The 16,473-nt window shown below is 40.8% G+C and overlaps 1 protein-coding gene across 2 annotated transcripts in view; it reads left to right on the top strand.

Annotated features, from left to right (window-relative positions):
• The first annotated feature begins 836 nt into the window (after nt 1–836).
• LOC149246834 (uncharacterized) overlaps nt 837–16,473 on the top strand; it is a 173,803-nt gene continuing 158,166 nt past the window's right edge. The window contains exons 1-4 of one of the 2 annotated variants that reach the window (XM_089458036.1): nt 837–1,139; nt 1,278–1,348; nt 1,712–1,792; nt 1,925–2,042. In XM_089458036.1, the coding sequence (XP_089314162.1) occupies nt 1,019–1,139; nt 1,278–1,348; nt 1,712–1,792; nt 1,925–2,042 (391 nt within the window). In that variant the 5' untranslated portion in view covers nt 837–1,018. The remainder of the gene's footprint in view (nt 1,140–1,277; nt 1,349–1,711; nt 1,793–1,924; nt 2,043–16,473) is intronic. The other variant, XM_089458037.1, reaches the window with a different exon arrangement.

Raw genomic sequence — 16,473 nt, 5'->3', positions numbered from 1 at the left:
TTATGTCCAAACATGTTACTAGATATCTAATCTTTCAATTATGGGTTCAAGACTCCATAATTTTTAAATGCTTAAGTTCTTCTTTGATTTTCGACAATCATTTATCTAAATATTGAACACTCTCCACCACGGATTTAATTAACAAATTTATATTCATAATAATGTTTATTTGCTCATTATCATTTTATGAATATTTCCATAATATTCAAATGTAAAAAAATAACAAAATTCTATCTTTTATGCACCATGAATTCATTATTATGCATTTAAATATATTTTATACCCCATGCTTATTAAAATACATTACTTACTTTAACACTCTCCAATTCTTCATACATTATAATGCATTATTATTACCTTTTATAGTTTTTCCCCGTCAAGGTTTCCATGATTCACTCTTAAATTTTATTACATTTTAATTATTAATCTAAACACTTTCTAAATCATGACACATTGGAAAATTACGTCTAAAACTATTCTTACATTTATCACAATTCTTATTTAACAAACGCAAAGTTCATTATATTTCACTCTTTGCATAAAGTCAAAAAGTCCATACAACAATTCGCTATCTGATTCACTAAATCTTAATACAAATAAGCATGCCTACAACACGCTAGTAATGCAAACCAGCTCTGATGATAATGCAAATTAAACACCTATTAAATCTCATCATAATAACTCACCAAACCCTTCTATTAACCGGCAGGAACTAGCGCCACAAGAGTGGCTCCTTGTTTATTTCATTATGGAAACCTAAAAACAATTTTTCTAATTTAAGAATCGTATCCAAAATCCGTCCTCTTTTGGGAGCAATGGCTAGTTAAAACTCTTACTTCAAACATCATAAGGAAGAGTACAGATACAAGAAAATATACACAAATTTATTCTCTACGAGTTACAAGTCAATGCCCTAATATTTTGTTTTATTTTTGGTATAATCGCAAAAAATAAATTGGTTGTCAGAATAAATTGTGAGAATTTTGACAAACCATTACCACCAGTTCGGAGATCAGCAATGGCGGAAGCGGTGGCAGAAGCGTATTATCACCAGGACGAAGACTTTCTCCGGCAGCCCATCTCACCTCCAGTCTCCCCAGAAACCCAACTTCAGACCCTAATTCATGAAAGCAGTTTATGTAAGTTGTCATATCTCAAAAATCTCCTATTTATTCAGTTTTTTCAGCCACCAATGCATCCGCCTTCTAAACCCTGCAAGTTGTTTTTAATTTATATTGGGGTAAAGTAATTTGATACTTTGAACTGCCGAAAACCAGTTTTTGACAGGCTGGTGGAGTTGATACCGGCCAGATTTTACCTGCCCAGCGAAGACCCACCGAACCCCGGGGTAATTTTATTTTGAATTTTAAGCACTTTGAAGTGTTTTAGTCATGCTTTGTATTTACTGACTAGGACATTGAGATGTTATCAGTAAATTACTATTTACAGAGCAGAAGCACTCTCCTTATTCTAGGACCGCAAATACGCATAATACAAGAAGGCCAGTTCCGTGTTTTAAAACTATGATTTCTGTGAAATTTTGTTCTGAATGCACATACATTTTCTTGAAAGTTGAAACAGATAATTTTCGCTATTGTGTGTGTGAATTTTTTGTGCACATCCAGTTAAATTAAAATATTGCGTGAGTCTACTTGTCGATAAAGGCCAAAGAACACTTCTTTGCTCATATAGGGTTTCTGATGTGTTGTAGTACTATGGCATGAGCAAGGCAGAAAAACTTGCAGCCAGAAAAGCAACGAAGGAGAATCTTAAGAAAGCACGCCGAGATCGGGTAAGTGTTTGGTCATGCAACTCGAGATGTTGAAAATTTCTCATCCTTAAAAAGCTTTATAATGGTATATGTGTGCTTCTTTTTTACTGAACTTATGTGTTTTATTGCTTCCTAATTTTGTACTGGTTGCAGCTGGATCCAGAGACCTATGCTAGTACTTTGGAGCTGGTGAAGAGGAATGCTGAAAAAGATGAACAAAAAAAGCTGAAAGATGAAGAAGATGTCCAAAATGCATTTATCGCATGTAAAGGTAAGCATGGTTATGGGCTGTGTCATTGCAGTTGGGAAAGCTTTTTGAAAAGGGTAAAAATTTGTCGAATCAAGCACTGGCAATCTTAATGATGAATTTTGAATGTAAGGGCAAATATAATGATGAATTTGATGGCCAGACATTTTTTTGTAAAATTCATAAAAAAATCATTAAGATTCCTGTATATTTTGTTAAACTTAACACACACACAAGCAGATATATTTTGACATGTTTTGAACAATATATGATGCTTTATAATGTTTTCAGAAAGTTATGGAAAAGTTTATATAAATATCTTTGTCAAACTGAATGGCCAATTTTATCATTTTCTTTTTACAATGGCAATTTTTGTTCTTTTGGGCAATGTTCGTTGTCATCGAATTTGGATATGAGCACAGATTAGGTGACTTAGATTATAAGCATGCGCTCAACTGTGTGTTACAAAATGCTATAACTGTATTACGTGAATATCAGTTAGGTATGTTACTTGGACCTTTCATGGGTTGCTATCAGGATTTTACTGAAGCTTTTAAGTGATTTATCACATATATATTCATGAAATGACATCTGTGCCAACCTTTTTGAAATTCAGTATGAAATAAACCCAATTGCATAAATCAATGGCACAGACAAAGATAAATTGGCATATTTTTATTTTATATTGGAAGTTATGGTGGAAGTACCAGAGAAGGCTCATCATAGTCAATTCCCTCTATTTGTGAGAACCCTCTAGCCACAAACCTCACCTTGAACTTCTCAATGCTGCCATCTGCAGCATGCTTGATCTTGTAGAGCCACCTGGAAGTCACAACTGACTTGCCCTCAGGCCTAGGCACTACTTCCCAAACATTGTTCTTAATGATAGAGGCATACTCCTCCACCATAGCCTCTCTCCATACCTCCTAGCTGGCAGCCTCCTCATAGCTAGTAGGCTCAGAGTCAACGATGCTGGTAGCCTTGGCTACATAACTGCAAAGTTGCTCAGGTGGCACACTCTCCTTGTTCACCCTCTTTAGAGGACCAACAGACTCCGCTTCCTTCAAGATTTCTTGAAGCCACTTGGGCCTCCTCTTCCCTGAAGAAGCTTCCCCATAGGGAACCTCATCCTATACCCCCTAGTCTGGTGAACTTGAAGGTCTGCCAACTGACCCTGGTGTGCTTGTACCAACACCTATCCTCGAAGAACCTGTACTAGCACCTGTGCTTGTGTCAGCTGAAGTTCCATGTGAACTTTGTACTAGTGGACTCCCTAAAGAAGTGCTCGGTGAACTCGCCACTGGTGCCCCAGATGTCACTGACATTGAAGTACCTCCTGTACCAGTCGATCTAGAACCCTGAGGTCTTGCTCCTTGTACTTGACCTCCCTGCTGAGGAGAAGTCTGTGACTCTCTCTCATCATACTCCCATGATCTCCGATAGGCCCTCTCCTCCTCGAAATTCACATCCCTCCTAATCACCACTCTCCATTTAGAAGGAATGAAGATCCGACAGGCCTTCGAAGTCTTGCTGTAACCCATAAAGATACCCTTCTCTGCCATGGGTTCCAGCTTCGTCCTCTGCTCCTTGGGGATATAAGAATATGTGAGACATCCAAAGATACGAAGATGTCCCACATGAGGCTTCTCTCTAGTGAAAGCCTCCTCCAGAGTCATATTCCCCAATACTCTGTGAGGACTCCCGTTCTGAAGATAAACAACAGTATTGTAGGCCTTAGCTGACAAAAACAAAGGCAATTCCTGATCATGAATCATCGCTGTAGCAACCCCAACAATAGCTCTGTTCTTCCTTTCAGACACCCCATTTTGTTGGGGGTTGTAAGGAACCGTGAACTCTCTCCTAATGTCCTCCTGTGCACATAAGTCAAAAAACCCACCATTGGTGTACTCACCACCATTGTCTGACCTCAAGACCCGAATCTTCCTACTTGTTTGCTTTTCCACAAGGGCTTTGAAATCTTTAGAGCGACTGAAGACCTCACCCTTGGTCTTCAGGAAATATATCCAAGTCCTCCTAGAGTAGTCATCAATGAATATAACATAATACTCATAACCACCCAAAGACACATGAGACATACGGCCACGAACATCAGTATGAATAAAGTCTAGTATACCTGTAGATCTGCTGTCCCTCACTGGGAATGGGAACTTGGTGTACTTGCCCAAAGCACACCCTCTGCAGACCTCATAATGTTGAACAATGAAATCAGGGACTCTTAAAGCTACATGATGCATATGCGCCATCCTTCGGTGCCATAAATTGCACAAGTCTCTACTGCTGGTGGTACTAGTGTGAGTGCTACCAGATGTGCTATTCAACAATGCTCTTGCCGACTGAAAACTGAACCTGTATAGTTTCCTAGAGCGGACTCCAATCACTTTGGCCGAAGTGATGGAAGCTCCCCTGGGATGCATCAAAACTTGCCCTCCTGAGAAAGTGACGTCAAACCCCTTTTCCTCCATAGAAGACACTGAAATCAAGTTGTTCTTCATCCCCAAAACATACAAAACATCCATGACCTTCAAAGGTCACAGTGCCCACACCAACAACTCTTACAGTGTGGTCATCTTCTAGTACAATCTCAATATCAAGTGCCCTCTCTGCAAGCTCTGAAAGAACTCTCGTGCACCTGTCATATGGCGGGAAGCCCCACTGTCTATGTACCACTTGTCAAACTATGAACCAAATTGCTCCACGTTTGCTGAAGTTGCAGCACCCTTCCCCTTGTTCTTCCTCTTAGGACACGTAGCAGTGTAGTGTCCCATCTTCTGACATGCCCAACATTTGACTTTGGATATATCTGTATCTTTCTTCTTCTTCTTCTCCTTTCCCTTAGCCCCATCTGATGAGGCCCCTTTCTTGGCCTTCCCTTTGTTCTTCCCCTTGGTTGTCAAGACTACATCCTCCTCATCTGCTATCTTCACCCCACCACTGCCAGTCTTCTGTATCTCATGCTGCACACAATCATCCTAGAATCTGTCCCAATTGGGAAGATTCTCCCTAGAGGTAACAACATCTCCAAAGACCTCCCAAGACTTAGGAAGTCCCGCTACAGCTATCCTGAGTCTTGAGTCTTGACTAACTCTGTGGGTGCAATTGCCTCACCAATAGTGGTCAAATCATCACGTACCTGTTTGACCCTGCCAAGATAATGAACTACACTTTCAGCCTTTGTCATCCCGATGTTTTTCAATTGTTCTTTGAGTACCATCATCTTCATGCTCTCATTGATACTCTGATAGAGAGTGGTTAGAGCTGTCCACATCTGATATGCATATGTGTTTCCTCTCACCTGAGGAACCACATGATCCTTCAGACTGTCCATCAAAATCCTTTTTGCCTTTGCATTATTTTTTGTGAATTCAGCAAGTTCATCTGTAGCAGTAGGAGGTACAACCACTTGCCGCACTATGTCCCAAACTGCTGCCTCCTCAAACACTGTTTGAATTCTGTCCTTCCAAATGGCATAGTTGGATATCCCATCTAGTCTGTCCTCTATCCTTAAGAACATGGCCATGACTGCTGTCCAAAATTTACAAAACCAAGAAAATGGAGAAATGAACTTTCCAGCACACCTTGCTGTCCCAAAAGTTCAGTCTGTGTGAAATTTCACCTTGCTGTCCCAAAATATCAGTTTGCTGTCCAAAAATTCAGTTTGTTGTCCAAACCATTGTTTGCTGTCCCAAACTACTGTCTGCTGTTCAAACTGCAATTTTCAGCTTGTACCTCTGATACCATGTTGAAATTTGATGACTAAGAAAAAAGTTTCTTGCAATCCCAACCCAGTTTTAATTTCACCTTATCACTCCCATTCAGTTAAATGCACTTCCAAATGGCATAGTTGGATATCCCATCCAGTCTGTCCTCTATCTTTAAGAACATGGCTATGACTGCTGTCCAAAATTTACAAAACCAAGAAAATGGAGAAATGAACTTTCCAGCACACTTTCCTGTCCCAAAAGTTCAGTCCGTGTGAAATTTCACCTAGCTGTCCCAAAATATCAGTTTGCTGTCCAAAAATTCAATTTGTTTTCCAACCCACTGTTTGCTGTCCCAAACAACTGTTTCTTGTTCAAACTGCGATTTTCAGCCTATACCTTTGATACCATGTTAAAGTTTGATGACTAAAAGAAAAGTTTCTTGCAATCCCAACCTGGTTTTAATTTCACCTTATCACTCCCATTCAGTTAAATGCTCTTTCCCATAAACAGAGATTCAACATACAGAATTATGGAAATGAAATTTTCAGATTAAAACACATGGGACTGTCGACACATGCTGAAAATAAATATGGACATAACCAGACTAGCAACACACATAAAAATAACCATAGGTTTTTGGTCAACTTAGACCCAGGCAAAACCCCTTCAATCTTCTCAGAGGAAAACCTGTTAGAGAGCTCTTCAAATTTATTTATCTTTCAAGTTCAGGAAAAATACATTTGCAGACAAAACAAAATAGTAAAATACAACTTATCTCTTCGGCCCAAAACTCCTTGAAAATCGTGCCCACTTTGCCTCGATTTTGTGCCCACTTGAAGCGGAAAATATGTACTGTATGGATACGACTATATGAACTTTATTGTACGGATTTCCATGCCATTGTGCGGTTTTTTCCAAAAACTTCTCTCGAACAACGTGCAACTCACAACATTCAATGCTGTTCGTACTATACCTTCTATTGTTTTCTATGCCTTGATTTCCATGCCCAACTTTACCCAGAAATCACTCCTTCAGCTTGCTGCAACAAATTTCTCTTTCAGAGCTTTTCTCCAGCTCTTAGCGTCCTTTCTCCAATCTGCTCATGAAGAATGAATGTAGTCTCTCTTTTCTTTTCCCCCTTTTGTTTCCCTAAGTGATTTTTGGACAACCCTAAGATTTAATGGCTCAGATTCATTTAGATCAAGGGATGAGAATAAATGTGCATTTAATTCTCACTTTCTATTTTTTAACTCACCCATTAAATAAAGTCCCCACATTGTACTTTATGTTTAAAGTCACTTTTCATTTTATAATTTAACATTGAGTTTACCACTTATAAAGTCACTTTCACTTTATAAAGTCACACTTAGGAAAATAATTATTTTGGACACTTTTCCCTAGGTAGAGACTAACCCATGGGAAACCACTTGTCCAAGGTACATTAAAAATCAACAGGGCCAAATAAAAGTCATCTTCTACATCTTCTCCGTTTATGTCATTGTAGCACACAACTTGGTGTTAGAGGCATCTGATATTCAATTCTAGGGTTCTAGCTTTGTATAATTCAAGAACAATTACTCTTCAACAGCATAGTAAGGACAAGCCACAGAGCCTAGTTTGTGTTTCTAATGAATAATTGGTGCCTTCAAAATTTTACTCAGGTTGGACAACCATACTGAGAGCTTGAAAGTGAGCTTCAAATAAACGCTAAGGTTATTTTCAGTACATGATTCTTTGATCAGTCATATATAAAACCTAGGGAAAGGGCTTGGAGCAAATTTAGAGCTGATTTTTTGTCTAGCTAGATGATGGAATAATCCGAACTTGAAGTGAGGGTATCTAGTATAATATTTTATTTGATCTTCTTTTTTTGGTTTAAAAAGGATTTTTTTTGTTTGTTAAATTTAAATTTAAATTTTATTTATTGATTATTTTAAGTTTAAGGGAAGAATTATGAAAATGGTACAAAAGGATGGGCTTAAGCTCTTTTGTTTTCCTAACACAATAAAAATATTGTCTGCCCATAAGATTAAGCTCATAGATATTAGAAAAAAGACCACCATGGTAGTTTGAAAAATTAAAAGTTAAAACATATCACTGTGTTACAAATTCTTAATAGTTGACTTGCCTACATTCTGACATTCACTGAAAACTAGATTACTGTAACATCTATATCAGTAATAACAATGTTACTTAAACTTAAATAGAAACTTGGTGAATCGGTACTACTTATTTGCATTCTGGCTTCCTTGCTTTGAGAGTCTTTGTGAGGAATTTCCTCCACTATCGATACTGGTGGACTTGGTTCTTCCTTCTTATGCATTTTGGGTGGACTATTTATTTTGCAGGACTTTTCTGACATACTTGATAGCATCTGCCATTTACCATTTGTACCATTTTTGCCTCTTGGATCTCTATTCTGCCTCTTGCCAGGAATTCTACCTGTTGTGTGCATCTCTCAATGCTTGCCAGTTTGTTTCCTAAGCCTGCAACTGCTTGCTGATTATCTTGTTTTACATATGATGCTGCAAGAAATATATTCGAGGGCCTGAGATTGCCTTGGGTCTTGCAAGGGAGCTAGATTCCAATTGTTACTGCAATTGTCTTCCTGCCTTAAACATTCAAACTGTAGCCTACCCTGCACTGTAATATCAGTTACCTATCATGTAAACCTTAGATTACATAATTCTGTGAAAGGTGGAGCTCTCCGAGTCTTGAGATGGCCCCACCTTATTCCCATGAGGTTGGCCTCCCCTCCTTTGCTGGCTAGTCTATTCAGTTTCCATTTTGGGACTGCAGAACCCATTCTCTGCAAAGCTGCAACTTTTGTTCCCATGGCAATGCCAAGGAGGGTGGTGAGGATAGTTCTATGTTTCTTGAATCTTTCATAACATTGAGCATTTTGTTGAGAGTGTCAACAATCATTTTCCCCAAATGCATGTGTATTTGGTTGGTTGGTGATGCTGTGCAGAGGATTTGAATATTTTGGGGAATGTGACACGATGAGGGCCAAATGTCCCTCCCAAACTATAATATTTTTATCTATTTATATGTGGAGTAAAAATTGTATTACCTTCTAAAAAGGAGATTACATGAAAAGCTGAGAAATTTGGACTGGTTGGTCACTGGGAAAACCCAACCAAATCTGTTAATTTTAGGTATGTTCTATGCGTAGAGCAATCTACTTCAATTTTTCATATTAGCCCAATAACAATATTCAGATTAGCAATCACATCAGCATGATAGTAAAGTGCAGATAGAACATAAACATAAACAACAGAAGACAAGCCAAGACAAGATGACACAAGATGTAGCACCAGCAAGGGACAAACCCCAATGTGGTGAAACCCTTGATCAATTCTTCTTATATTATTTAATAGTTCAGCAGAGATAGAGATAGTACAAATACATTTGAAGTCAATACTAGACTTGCCAAATTAGGAGATCAGACATCAGAGATCTTCACCATGAAGATGACACAATAGATCTGATGACAAGCACTGAAGATATGCAGCAGATGATAGGTCTAGAACAGCTCAACCAATTACCGCAAAATACTGAAGCTTTCCTTCCATAAGACTCTCCTTCCTTTGCTGCTTCACTGATCATGACAAGGATGCCCATCTGGCAACTTTTATATGCTGAAAGGACTGAAGCATATCTTGGTAAACCTGATTACAGGTTAGGGCACAAACTCAGTGTGCTACAGCACCTATAATACACCCCACAGTCCACCTATAGACAGTGACTAGCCTTCATACAGTCCTCCAATGAAACGCTGCATTATAGGACTGCTTACCTTATGAACGCAGCTCCTAAAAAGGTCTCCAACTGCTGGCTATGGCCTGCGGCCTAGCCCAGCAGTGGACTGCAACTTAGGTTCCTTCAAACAGTGATCCAAACAACCCTTACATAGCAGCCTCAAGCTCCTCCTTATAGCAGATTCTTCTTCCCTTTAAATCAAGCTTAGGAACAATATTAACATGCCCAAACAGCCTTGCTGTCACCTACAGCAATGTGACATTATCATTGATCCTTCATGCTGTAATATAATTACCCTTGCTGCGTTTTAGATTCACTTTCCAGCTGCGTCTAAGGGTCCTTTCATACTGTGATAAGGGCTCCTTTAACTACGGCTTTCCTCCTTCATTTGCTGCTGATTAGGGCCTCTCCAACTGCGGCCAAGATGACCTCCTTTAGGACTGTGACTAGGGCAGCACTAGCCCTACTTTGACAACGGATTAGGGCACACCTGAACTGCAGCTTAAACTCCTTGTTTGGACTGCGGTTTAAGGCACAATTTGACAGCTGCTTGAGACCTCCATTTTTGGTGGCTGGAATCTTCTCCTTTCACTGCAGCTAGGCCAGATAGAAGCCTCTTGAGACTGGGGATTAGGCTGAGGATTAGACTGCAGATTAGGGACCTTTTAAGCTGCATATTGAAGCTTCCTTTGACTGCTAGAGCTCCCCCAGGACTGCGGCCAGATCTCTTTATTATCTATGACTAGGGTAAGGCTAGAATCCTCCCATTAAGACTGCGGCTAGCTGAGTGTAGAAACCTTCCTCTTGACTGTGGCTAGGGTTCTTTTAGAGCAGCGGCATAGGGTCTCTTCTAGACATGCGTTAAAGCCTCTCCTTGCTTCATTATAGAAGCCTCCTTGACTGCGTTAAAGCCTCTCTTCGATGACTGTGTTTAGATCTCATTAGGGCAGCATATTCTCCTCTAGATCTCTCCTTCCACCAAAACCCAAACAAGTGGAGAGAGATCACAAGAGAGGTGAGTGTGTAAAATGATTTGAAGACCTCTTCTATTTATGGTTAAACGTTGAGGATAGGTTGGGGTAAATTGGTTGCTAGTCGACCTTGATGAATTGTCACACAACACAAATAAATTCATATTTCCATGAATACATGTCGGAATTGGATGATTTTTAGATCAATCGTACACCTCTCGATGTGAGGAATCCAAGAAAAATATCAGCTGCCATAAATAAGAGGACCCACATGGAGTTTGGCCCTAGTTGCCAATTTTAACACTCCCTCTCAACTAGGGAGAACTCCATATGCTAATCCATCTGCCAGTCTGTACTATCTCTGCCATCAATGCAGTGCCCTGCATTGCTCTGCTCTGTTGAACTATGAAGAAGAAGAAGTGATCGAGAATGTATCATACTATTCTCTACCGAACTGAAGTCAGTCCCATATAAAGAGAGTGACTCATACCACTCTTACTGATCCAAAATCAGTTCCAAATAAAGAGAGTGTCTCATACCGCTCTTACTGATCCGAAATCAGTTCCAAAAGAGAGTGTCTCATACCACTCTTACTGACCCGAAGTCAGTTCCAATTGATCCCAGATCAATATCATCCTAGCATAGGGAGTACGGTAGTACACGATGCGTCCATCGGTAATACTATGGTTCCTATCTTCATTTCCCTGCTCATTGGCCAGATGAGAGGTACTTCCCATGAGTCCCAGACTGCACGGGTAGGATGTCTTAGCAGGAGAAGGATGAACCACTCATCCTGCCTACATGTTGCCATGGGTTATCCCAGGGGAAGGCTGAACCACTCGCCCTGTACACAACAAATCACTAGGAGAAGGCTGAACCACTCACCTTATGACTGTGTCTCAGCAGGAGAAGGATGAACCACTCATCCTACCTACATAGCAAACCACTAGGGGAAGGCTGAACCACTCACCCTATGGTTGCTCATCTCTCCAAAAAGTACCCCCAAGCCCCCTCGAGCTCCCAAAGCTCAATATCCATATCATACAGGACCCTTGGGAGAGGGTCTCTCCACGACTCCTAGTCGTTCTCAGAAAGTCAAGAATTTGATCTTTCCCAGGGGCTTCGTCAGAATATCGGCGACTTGCACATCAGTCCCAATGAGTTGGAGCCTTCTTGCTCCTTGTTGTATCATATCCCAGATAAAGTGCTACCTGATGTCTATATGCTTGGAGCGATCATAGAACACGGAATTCCTCAACAATCGAATTCCACTCTGTTTGTCACAGAAGATCACGATGGTATTCAACACATATCCAAACAGCTCACTGAAGAGCTTCCACAACGAGACAGCTTCACAGGAGGCCATACTCTCAGCTATGTATTCGGCCTTCGCGGTGTTGAAAGCAACCGACTTTTGCTTCCTGCTTATCCATGATGTCGAAGCAGAACCTAAGGAGAACCAACACTCAGAAGTGCTTTTGTGATCCTCCACACTGCTTGCCCAATCAACATTAGAATAATAATGCAGCCTCAACTCCAGTAGTGTATCTCAGCCCATGAGTGATTGTGCCCCGAAGATACCTCAGCAGATTCTTGTCACCAATCTAACGAGGCTCAACCATATGTTGGCTCAACATGCTCACTGCAAAACATATATCCAGATGGGAGTTCACCAAGAACATTAATGCTACTATGAGTTGATGAAGCTCAGAGGCATTTTCCAAATCAGGTCCGGCAGCACTACCGCATAACTTCTTCAAGTTAAGCTCCATCGAGGTAGTCACAGGGTTGTAGTCCACCATTCCAAATTCAAAATCCAACTCCCTCTTACTTTTGCAAATGAGAGGGTCTATACCTGCCAGAAAGATATCATCCATATAAAGTACCAGTATGAGAGGTCTATCCTCCATAACCTGAAGGCAAAGGTTTGGATCGGCTTCACTCTTAGTGAATCTCAACTTCATTAGATAGCTATCAATCTTCTCATACCAAGCACGAGATGCTTGCTTCAAATCAAGGAGAGTTTTCTTCAACTTGCATACATGAGATTCCCGATCATGAATCTCAAACCCCTCGGGTTGTTCCACATCTGTGGTCTTGCTATTACATGAGGGGAATGGTACCCTTGTAAGATTTCCTTCGGTACATCTCGGACATGTACCTTCATGCTCTTCTTTGAATTCAGGCATCCCTGTCATCATCTGTCTCACATCGGGTAGGGCCTTATATTGAAGATGGGCAAACCTCTGGTGCCATAGAAGAGATGTGTCACACGACATGGTCCCCAGTGGACTTCCTTCAACTTGATACAAGTTCCCAATCCTAAACCCAAGAGTAAAAGCATATTTAATAATCCTTTTCCAAGCACGTACCTTTCCATCAATGAATGCCACCTTGAAACCTTTGTCTTCCATTGCCGAAATGGACACCAGGTTCTTCTTGAGATCAGGTACACAAAGAACTTCTTGTAAAAGAATCGAGTTACTCTGATTCAATTGAAGAGTAACATTCCCTACACCCTTTACGGGATAGGTGGCATCATCTCCAAGGATAATCTCTAAGATTGTTTCCTTCTCTATCAGATTAGAGAGCGCTTCCTTGTATCCGGTGAAGTGCCTTGAGGCACCACTATCAATAAGCCATTTCCCAACGAGTCTGGAGGAGAGGTAGTGGAGAGAGATAATACTCCTTTCGCTTATCAGAAACAACATTTGATTCTTCATACCTGGAGTTCCTGGCTTTCTTGGAGAGTCAACCATTTCCTTGATGTCTTGCATTCCTTCGATCATTGAAGATGCCCCTGGAATGATTGTGATCATCATCATGTGATGTGTCCCTTCTAATTGGACACCCCCTCGCATAATGGCCAAACTTATTGCAAGCAAGGCATCTGCCCTTCCTTCCATCCTTAGATCTGGACTTTCCATTGAAGTGACCTTTAGGTAGGCCACCAAATGCTTGTCAATGGAATCTCTGATAAACTTCTTTGCTTCGAATTCACTCTTGGTGTACTTGTTCTTTGTAGCAGCTGGTGCATTTGATGGAGGCTCAAGGATTTTACCCTCCACGAAATCCAACACTTCTTGCTCTTCCAATGTCAGATCCAAAGACATCTTTCATCTGTGATTGACTTTTCACGGAGCTTGACTTCAGCCGGGAAGTGGGATGAGGAACCCTTTGAGCCTTTTGTCCTTTCCAATTGTCTTCGGTGATTGCTCTTTCACTCTTGCTTGGGCTTTGTCTTCACCTTAGCTCTGATACCATGATAATTTTAGGTATGTTCTATGCTTAGAGCAATTTACTTGAACTTTTCATATTAGCCCAATAACAATATTCAGATTAGAAATCACTTCAGCATGATAGTAAAGTGCAGATAGAACATAAACATAAACAACAGAAGACAAGCCAAGACAAGAGGACACAAGATGTGGCACCAGCTAGGGACAAACCCAAATGTGGGGAAACCCTTGATCAATTCTTCTTATATTCTTCAATAGTTCAACAAAGAGAGAGATAGTACAAATACATTTGAAGTCAATACTTGACTTGCCAAATTAGGAGATCAGACATCAGAGATCTTCACCATGAAGATGACACAATAGATCTGATGACAAGGACTGAAGATATGCAACAGATGGCAGGTCCAGAACAACTCAACCAGTGACCCCAAAATACTGAAGCTTTCCTTCCATAAGGCTCTCCTTCCTTTGCTGCTTTGTTGATCATGACAAGGCTGCCCATCTGGCAACTTTTATATGCTGAAAGGACTGAAGCATATCTTAGTAAACCTGATTACAGGTTAGGGCATAGTGTGCTACAACACTTATAATACACCCCAGAGTCCACCTATAGACAATGACTAGCCTTCATACAGTCCTTGAATGAAACACTGCATTATAGGACTGCTTACCTTATGAACACAGCTCCTAAAAAGGTCTCCAACTGCTGGCTATGGCCTGCGGCCTAGCCCAGTCCAAACAGTCGTGCTGTCACCTATAGCAATGTGACATTATCATTGATCCTTCACACTGTAATATAATTACCCTTGTTGCGTTTTAGATTTACTTTCTTGCTGTGTCTAAGGGTCCTTTCATACTGTGATAAGGGCTCCTTTATCTACGACTTTCCTCCTTCATTTGCTGCTGATTAGGGCCTCTCCAATCGCGACCAAGATGACGTCCTTTAGGACTGTGACTAGGGGAACAGTAGCCCTACTTTGATAGCGGATTAGGGCACACCTGAACTGCATCTTAAACTCCTTGTTTGGACTGCAGTTTAAGGCACAATTTGACAACTACTTGAGACCTCCATCTTCGGTGGCTGGAACCTTCTCCTTTCATTGCGGCTAGGGCAGATAGAAGCCTCTTGAGGCTGCGGATTAGGCTGAGGATTAGACTGCGGATTAGGTGCCTTTTAAGCTGCGTATTGAAGCTCCCTTTGATTGCTAGAGCTCCCCTAGGACTGCGGCTAGCTGAGTGTAGAAACCTTCCTCTTGATTGCAGCTAGGGTTCTTTTAGAGTCGTGGCATATGGTCTCTTCTAGACCTGCGATTAGGGCACTTTAGGACATCAGCTCAGGGTCCCTTCTAGACCTGCGTTAAAGCATCTCCTTGCTGCGTTATAGAAGCCTCCTTGACTGTGTTAAAGCCTCTCTTCCATGACTGCGTCTAGGTCTCATTAGGGCGGTGTATTCTCCTCTAGATCTCTCCTTCCACCAAAACCCAAACAAGTGGAGAGAGATCACAAGAGAGATGAGTGTGTAAAATGACTTGGAGACCTCTTCTATTTATGGTGAAACATTGAGGATAGGTTGGGGTAAATTGGTTGCTGGCCGACCTTGACGAATTGTCACATAACACAAATAAATTCATATCTCCATGAATACATGTCGAAATTGGATGATCTTTAGATCAATCCTACACCTCTTGACAAGAGGAATCCAAGAAAAAATAGGAGGACCCACATGGAGATTGGCCCTAGTTGCCAATTTTAACAAAATCGAAAACCAAAAGACAAGCTAACTTGAGATTGAAAATACAATGACATATACTGAGATTCTAGTCTTTAAAGCCAGGAATGATCATGGGGCTTTTCGAAGGTCTTTTCATTCTTCTTTCTTACGAACATCAATCCATCTTGAGAAGTTGACAAGAGCAGATAACGTGGAGACAATGGCTGCATTTCCTTGAGGCAATTCCATTTTCGAAGGGTTTGCAACAATGGCTACTTCCTTTTCATGAAGACGTTTGTGCCTGCTCATGGATGAAGCCAAGATCATAGTGTAGGAATTTACAGGGTAAGTTCCTTAGATAGAACACCAGAGGACACCGCTCACAAACAGATCACAAATTAGTACACCAGTGTTCTAGACGTGGTTAAAACCCTTAAAGAGGGAAATAGTCCACGACCTGGGCCAACGAGGCCACTTCAGTGAATTTATTAATGTGAAAGAAAGAAAATTTACATAAGCTTCTCTCATGAATGGTCACCTAATAAATGACCCTCCATGCTCTTTAAATGGAGCTCATGGACCAATCGGGTGTGAAGCCACGGATCAAGTGTCGGTAATACTGAGGAGAGAATGAAGTGTCAAATCACTTCATGTCTAGAACATATCGTGACCGTCGGATTGTAAGTTACAAAAATTACATACTAAAGAAACACATTTTACCTAACTATACACTAGACCAAGTTATACTTAATTATTTCATATGTGTTGGAATATCCTAACATCCCCCCTTAAGAACAACTTGGGATAGGATTGGAGGATGTACAAAGATGACATAATAGGAGAAGGAAGGAGGCATTAGAGCCTATCCCCCCTTAGTGAAAACTTCCTGAAGTCCAACCATAAATCGAAGTTTAGTAAACTTCGCCTATGTGAGAGCCTTTGTAAAGATGTCTGCAACTTGATCATCAGTTGAACAATATTGCGCTTCAAGAAAATGGTCATGAATGAGCTTTCTGATGAAGTGCATGTGTAGTTCAATGTGTTTACTGC

Source organism: Pinus tabuliformis, chromosome 7 (genome assembly GCF_031772625.1).
Source record: "Pinus tabuliformis cultivar Carrire ecotype Pingquan chromosome 7, CPIR1, whole genome shotgun sequence".
In the NCBI taxonomy this organism is placed as follows: domain Eukaryota; kingdom Viridiplantae; phylum Streptophyta; class Pinopsida; order Pinales; family Pinaceae; genus Pinus; species Pinus tabuliformis.
This window is presented reverse-complemented; position numbering and strand designations above follow the sequence as displayed.